This window comes from Pungitius pungitius, chromosome 10 (assembly GCF_949316345.1).
Source record: "Pungitius pungitius chromosome 10, fPunPun2.1, whole genome shotgun sequence".
Taxonomy (NCBI): domain Eukaryota; kingdom Metazoa; phylum Chordata; class Actinopteri; order Perciformes; family Gasterosteidae; genus Pungitius; species Pungitius pungitius.
Window position 1 is genome coordinate 5234064 of NC_084909.1, and position 7099 is coordinate 5241162.

The window sequence follows — 7099 nt, forward strand, 5'->3', positions numbered from 1 at the left end:
AAAAAAAAAAATCTAACATCATAATAACTGTTTGCATTGACATATTTTATACCTCCATTGTATGAGTTGTGACGCCCCTGTGACACGATAACATCTCAGCACATTTGCAGACCACAGTCATGCTGTGATGTTGCAGAACCACAGACCCTTTTCTGCATAACTTACAAGGACATGTTTCCGGTCTTACCGCACATCCTGTTCAGGTGCTGCCTCGACACGAAATGCTTTTGACTTCTCACAAAGTATAAAGATGCCTTGTGTTTGGCTACATATTCTTGATTGCTCATTACTTTTAAGATTTAGTCTTTAGAAGAAAAAAAAAACATTCATTCATTAAAAACAACGACAACAGCAACAACAGCAATTATCGCCATTAATCAAGATTAATGAATTTTGAAATGTGCAATTAATTAGTTGATTTTTTCTATTGACAGCCCTAGTGAAAATATATATGTGCAATTTGACCTTGTAAAAAAATGGCACATATGAAATAAAAAACGTTCCTTTCCCTTCTTCTCTCAGCTCCCCCCCTGGTCTTTGAGGTTCAGTCATCTGCAATGGGTTTTTCTTTCAGTGGGTGCTCCTCTGCCCACAGATTTTGATCCGGCTTCTGTCTTCCCGAGGCTTTGCGTCTGCATTTCATCACCACTAGTAGGAATATGACCAAAAGTGAGCAGATGACGATAACTATGAGAACCCCCATCCAGATTGGCCACTGGCATTGTTGCTCAGAGGCGGCTTTGACACCTCCTGCAATAAAGAAGACAAGAGAATGCTCTCATATGCAGAATGTAATTACATTTTCAAGCATTGTGATTTGCGCCGAGATGTTGCATCCCATCCAAATGCACTTACCTTCTACATAGACATCAAGAGTCAAATATCCTGAGTTTTCCACTGCAAGCTTCCTCCACCCACGAGACAGAGATGGGAGCCACTCTTCTACCTCACAGAAATACAGGCCACTATCTTCAGGACTTGGCTTCAAGACTGTAAGGCTGAATTGGTTTGGCAAAGGGTGGCCAAATCTTAGCTGATCACCCTTTCCAAACCTGTCGTGTAGGGTGGAGTTGCGATAAGCTGTGAATAGGGGACGTTTTTCAGTTTCTGTCTCTTTCTGCCAAAACCATGTGACCTGGAACTCAGACTCACTACTGGATTGGTGTGTGATGTGACAGGGAATATGGAAATGCTGCGATCGGCTTATGTTCAACCGCTTGTCTTCCTTTGCTATGGACAGGCTTTTTTCTGTGAAAAAAAACATGGATAAAAAGAAAATGTATTCATCTTTATAATCACAAAGCAAACCAGTAAATAGGACTTAAAATTACATTTCATAAGTATACAGACAGACAATTAAGTCATCATGAAGAGAAGACAAAGATTAGGAAGCTTTTCAAAGGGAAAATATACAACACAACTAAACTAATATGTCATTTTGAAAGAAGAAAGTAGAGCAAATTACATTAAAAAGTAAAAAAATAACATGCATTGAACCATTAGCATTGCTAGAGCAAAATATATGACAGCACCATTAGATAAGTGGTTATTTTGCTGAAGCAACACACAGCAACATTTGAGAAAGCTGCCCTCTGACAGCGTGGATCTTACCTGCAACATTAACAGTCAGCGGGATGGGGCCTGTCCTGTTTGAGGCCTTTTTCTGCCAGTGACCTTCATGATCCAGCTGGTATTGCTCCACCGCACACCGGTAGGTCCCACCATCCTCCTCACGGGCCCTCTGAATTCCCAGAGGGAAGCTGCTCCGAGTGGGTCTGGAGAGACGAAGTCGCCCCTGCAGGTCTCCGAGCTCCTGGTTCTTTGGGTAACTCAGCAGGCCCGTGTGGTCTAGCTCCACCAGGACATTTGTGGTGGAAGAATCATGTGCAGTATAGAGCCAAGAAACTTTGTAGAAAAAAGAACTGGATGCACCCGAAATGATGTTACACTTCAGCTCCACCTCGTCTCCCTCTCTGGCTGCCGGCGGATGCTGGATGTAGTCCAACCTAAGGTCATTGACTGGAGAAGTGAGAGGATGAATGAACACTTGACCAATAAAAACATGTTTAATTATGTCTGGTTAAAGCCTCTGAGAATTCCCCCCCCCCAAAAAAATGTATTTATTGTCATGCTGAATTAAGCTAACATCAAAGAGAGAGAATAATGGAAATCTCTGATTTCAAATAAGCCAGTTTGAGCATTATGTGTCCATTGGGCCTCATCTCTTTTAGCATGAAGCTTATTCAGAACAACAGGTTTTCAGGGGCCTACAAAATGGTACGGGCAGCATATGGTTGATGACGTGTGCTGGCAATTCTCAGTGAGTTGTTTAACACAAACTTACCAGGCTCATTGACTGTTAGCTGTGTCGTTTTGGACACCGGTGAGAGCTGGTACCAGTCACCATGAGGATCTGGCAGCCACTCCACCACCTCGCATGTGTATGAGCCGTCGTCTGAGATCTCAACTCGCTGAATGCTAAACTCAAAACTAGGGCCCTTGGTGCGCTTCACGCTGACTCGCTCCCTGTGGCTCGGCACTATCGTCGGACCGAACGTCACTAGGGCATCCCTGTCCGAGATCACAATGGTCTTGTTCTCTCCCGGTTGCTGCAGCAGCCAGGTGACAGAGTAGCGCGAGGACGCGGCGGGTTCGGAGATGACTGAGCATTTCATTTCTATGCCCGTGTTGACATTTACAGACAAGGCAGCGGTGGCGGTCAGCACAAGCTTGCTCTCTAGGAAAGGGCAAAAGAAAATATGAGAAATAGAATGCACAATGCAGCTTTCATCCCAAATTGCTCCAAAAGGTGACGTGTAGCCTCACAAATCTCGTCGGTACCTGGGTTCTTCACCGAAACAGCCAGCCGGTTGGATGGAGTCAGCTTCTTGTGAACCTTCTCCAAGACGACGGACACCCTACACTCGTAGTTTCCCGCATCCTTATGGCTCGCACCATTGATGATCAGATAGTAAATGACTTGATTCCCTTTGGTGTCTATTTTCAGCTGGTAGCGTTGCTGCTCTACAGACCAGCTGATGGAACCGTCAGAGTACAGTGTCAGGATGTCATCTATGGTTGAGGCGTCCCGCTGCAGGCTCCAAGTCAGTGTCATTGGTAGGCGCGGCCCTCCGACCCGGCACATCAAGTGCAGAGTTTCGCCTTGAGTCACCGTATTGCTGCGACTCATGAGATTGACTTTAACAAAAGAATCTGTGTGAAAAAAATGTTACTTGAGAAGTGAGAATGCAGAAGTTGGTGATCATGCAGTTGGTGCACAATCATGAGTATTCAAAGTGACAAAGAGGATGTGGGTGAACTACATTTCAAAGTTTTGGTAACAAGTCTTTACAACAGGACAATTTCATTCCCACAATCAAAATATACCTAAAATCATTTGTTCACGACTATATCTATGTTAGCAACATAAAACAAAGAACTTAAAGAGGTCTTAAGAATTTTTGAGAAATTGCATTTTTCATTATTTTATGCAAATACTGTATTGGCATTGATGCTAGAGACAATGCTTTAGTACCATCTCAACAAACACATTTTGACAACAATGTCTTGAACGGTTTAAAGTGCGGATTTAGGGTTTCTGTGTGCAATATCAATTACACACAGAAATGATTTCCACATGATTGCACACCGTTGTCTCAATATGCAGGTTTCCTCATTCATTTGTCCTGAATCATTGGTCATCGCAGACAGACGGAGACATTTCTCACCTGCAGGAGTCACCTTCACAGTGGCGCTGTCTGACTTGCTGTGGGTCTTGGTATTGATGTTCCATTCATGCACAGCACACTCGTAGACCCCTGAATCTGAAGGCCTGACTTCATCAAGCTCTAAGGTGAAGGTGTCGGGGGCTGGACGCATTGCGTTGACTTTGCGGCTCTTGAACTCCTCGGCTTTCTCCGCAACACCCTCCTGACTTAGACTGATGACACTGGCAAAGATGGCCGTGGGTGTTGATTTGCGTTGCCAGGTGACAGATAGCTGACCTTTGCCCCCGAGCACTTTACACTTCAGCTCCAGGCGGAAGCCTTCGTTAACACTGCTAGCATTTTGCATCTCAACGGAGAGCCCACTTTCTGCGATAAAATAAAAAACAAAACCGAATCATAAAAGGTATGAATAGTAGTAAATCCCTGTCTGTGTGTGTGTGTCTCTGTATGCAGACATTTGCTGACTCACCTGAGGCTGAGATGCCGACCAGCTGGGAGTGGGATTCGTGGGTTGCTCGCTGTGTAAAGGCCCCGTCCGGGCCTCGGTCCTGAAGCCACGCTCTACACACATACGCTCCACTCTCCTCGGTTTTGACATGCTGCAACTTGAGGCCGTAGTCTCTCTCCCCTGTCCGGGCTGCCACGAGCTCTCCTTCTTTCTCTCGCCTGCTGTACTCGGGCCCGACGGACAGAATGCCCGTCGGGCCAATGCGGGCCAACTCCACATTTCCCCTGAGCCAGGCTACAGAGATGAACCTTTGCTGCAGGTCGTGAGACTCCACGTGGCAGAACAGTGAGAGCTCCTGCCCGTCCTGCAGAATTTCCGGCTTTGCCGAGATAACCACCTCCATGGACGACGTGTCTGGCAACACCTCTACTCACGGCGAAATAAAAAAAAGAAGCAAGACAGTGAGACACAGAGACACAGTCAGAGAAGCTTTGAAGAACAAAGCAGAACGTTTTGACTCATATCAACATGAGCTGTTTGACGGATCAAATCAGTTATATGACAGATGGTTCTAACCTGTGGCTTTAACCTTCAGGGTAGTTTCCTCCCCATCCTTTTGAGCGATGGTGTACCAAGAGCGGTCAGGATCTTGGATCCACTCCTGGGCCTGGCAGTAGATCCTGCCTTGGTCAGATACCTCCAGGTGAGCTATGGTCAGCTTGTACGTGGCCTCTCCCAATTTATCTAACTTTATGAGTCCCGCCTGGTGCCGGTCTTCAAACCCCGGGCCCGGGTTAAGTGAGAAGTCTCTGTCCAGAGACACGATAGGGTGAGCGCTGTCCTCGTCGTCTCTACGGAGGTACCAGGCAAGAGACAGATGGGTGTGCTGGACGGTGTTGGCGGAGGCTTGGCATGACAAAGTGAAAGCGTCTCCCTCATTACAGCTCAGCGAGGTGGAGGCAGGTGATGAAACACTGAGGGAGTTGTCAATCACTGTGGAACAACATCCAAAACAGAGACAAAGACGTGGAATGTCATACATTTTTGTCATCTTGAGATACATTGATGCAATTACATTAATCCAAGTATGTCTTGAAGCTCAGAAACTGTGACTTCCTACCTTTCAATGTGGTACTGGCGCTGTAGGTTCCATCGTAAGCATATTCTGAGTTGATTACAGAACAGTGGTATTCCCCTTCATCACCTCTCTCAAGGCTCTGTATCTCAAACAAGATTGAGTTTGGAGTGACATGTGTCAGAGTGATCTCTTTCCTCTCCACACGCTTTCTATACCCGGCGTAGGCGAAGTTCAGGTCCCTTGTGCTGATGATGTGGATCTCATGATTTGGGTTTGCCGGCTTCACAACGCGGAATTCAATGTCTTTCGTAGTGGTTTCACTGACAAAACCACTCACATTGCAGGAGATGGAGAGCGGAGAGCCCGCCACGCGATACAGAGGCCCAGCCTGTACCTCGGTGTGCACTCTGGCTTCTCCTGTGTGAAGCACAAAAAAATAATGCTGAAGTCAGTTGAATACTAAACCTTAACGATTGAGACCTTTGTCATCTGGCGTTTGTAGACATAAAAAAAGCTAAGAGAAAAACTCCAGCGCCCTGTTGCGCTTGAAAATATGAATTTTGTCACGTCAGACTGACCGTTGATTTTATGATTGCGACTGCCTTGCACCTTTTACACAACACGGTGTGCACAGACTTTAAAAAAAAATATGATGTAAATCTGAAGTAACGGCTTCAATACGCTCTGTACATTGTATGAAATTACATTTGTGTGAAGTATTTTTTTTGTCACAAGCATTTATTCTTCAGTCATTTGTTTGCAGTTAAATTTTTTTTCTCAAATGAAAATAACTTAAGTGATCATCAATTATGAATAGATGAGTTCATTCAAAGAAATGATTAAAGTAATGACCAAAAACATACAAATAAATACATGTTGCTTAAAATGTACACAAGGTTCTACTTATTTGTTGTTATTTAACATTACATGTTATTTAGCTTACACTTATCAACTGACTTGCAACTTACATTGTATTTTAACTCATAGTTTACATTTTTGCTGATTTTCAGTGTAGGTCGCTTTGGATAAAAGCGTCAGCTAATTGACCTGTAATGAAATGTAGAGTATCTTGCTCAGAGACACCTCAACAAGGCATATGGAGGAGCCAGGATTTGAACTGCCAACCTTGCAGTTCCAAGCACACCACACTACTCCATGCACCACTGTTCACCCTTTGAACAAATTAAAAGTAGGATATTAAAATTGGACATTACGCCGGGCGCACTACTAACCAGCTTCTCTTCATTGCATCTCCTTACTAAAAACACTTTGTTTTATGTATTTTATTTAGATTTTAACAAAATGAGTCCTACAATCCAACTGCAGCCATTGAGTGTATACTTACCGCAGCGCAGTAGTCCCAGACAGAGCAGTAAATGGGCCCTCACAAAGGATGCCAGCGGACACTTCATCCTGAACCTGCCTCAGAAGAAACAGTGTTCACACCATTGCACCCGAGACCGGGCCCTCAGCGCGTGTCCCTGTGCGAGAATCAGTCTCCGCCTTTGCACCGATGTGTCGGTGGTTAAGGCTTCCTGTGTGTACCGTGTACCAAGAGGAAGTCTGAACTGTTTCCTGCATGCCGCACGCATTTCTGTACCATTGTATTTGTTGCTTAAATGCTTTGAAATGCAAATTATGCGAGAAAAACGTAGACGACGTTAGGTTGAGTGGATTGTAAATCATCAATATTGATGATGTGGATCAATATGGCTCGTGTAGGTCCGTGTGGTTAGACTGCAACGTAAGCACCCTTCCGTCTGACACCTCTGACAATCATAGAGACCGACGTTTATGGCTTTAGGCAAAAAAGATTGGCCTCATCTCGATTACGTTTGAATGTTC

The 7099-nt window shown here is 44.9% G+C and overlaps 1 protein-coding gene across 1 annotated transcript; it reads right to left on the minus strand.

The window, feature by feature from the left end:
- Positions 1-313: 313 nt before the first annotated feature.
- On the minus strand, positions 314-6807 carry LOC119228403 (immunoglobulin superfamily member 3-like). The gene is made up of 10 exons (XM_037487900.2): positions 6600-6807; positions 5297-5671; positions 4753-5169; positions 4198-4602; positions 3729-4094; positions 2842-3213; positions 2345-2737; positions 1612-2019; positions 856-1248; positions 314-750 (listed from the first exon to the last, which is right to left on the minus strand). The coding sequence occupies exons 1-10, from the start codon at positions 6664-6666 to the stop codon at positions 545-547; spliced, it is 3402 nt and encodes a 1133-aa protein (XP_037343797.2). The 5' UTR covers positions 6667-6807; the 3' UTR covers positions 314-544.
- Positions 6808-7099: the final 292 nt, after the last annotated feature.

Coding starts and splice junctions, on each gene's coding strand:
- LOC119228403 (XM_037487900.2), bottom strand. CDS start 6,666: ATGAAGTGTCCGCTGGCATCCTTTGTGAGGGCCCATTTACTGCTCTGT. Junction 4,095..4,197: donor GGTCGGCATCTCAGCCTCAG/GTGAGTCAGCAA, acceptor ATTTTATCGCAG/AAAGTGGGCTCTCCGTTGAG. Junction 2,020..2,344: donor GCTAACAGTCAATGAGCCTG/GTAAGTTTGTGT, acceptor TCACTTCTCCAG/TCAATGACCTTAGGTTGGAC.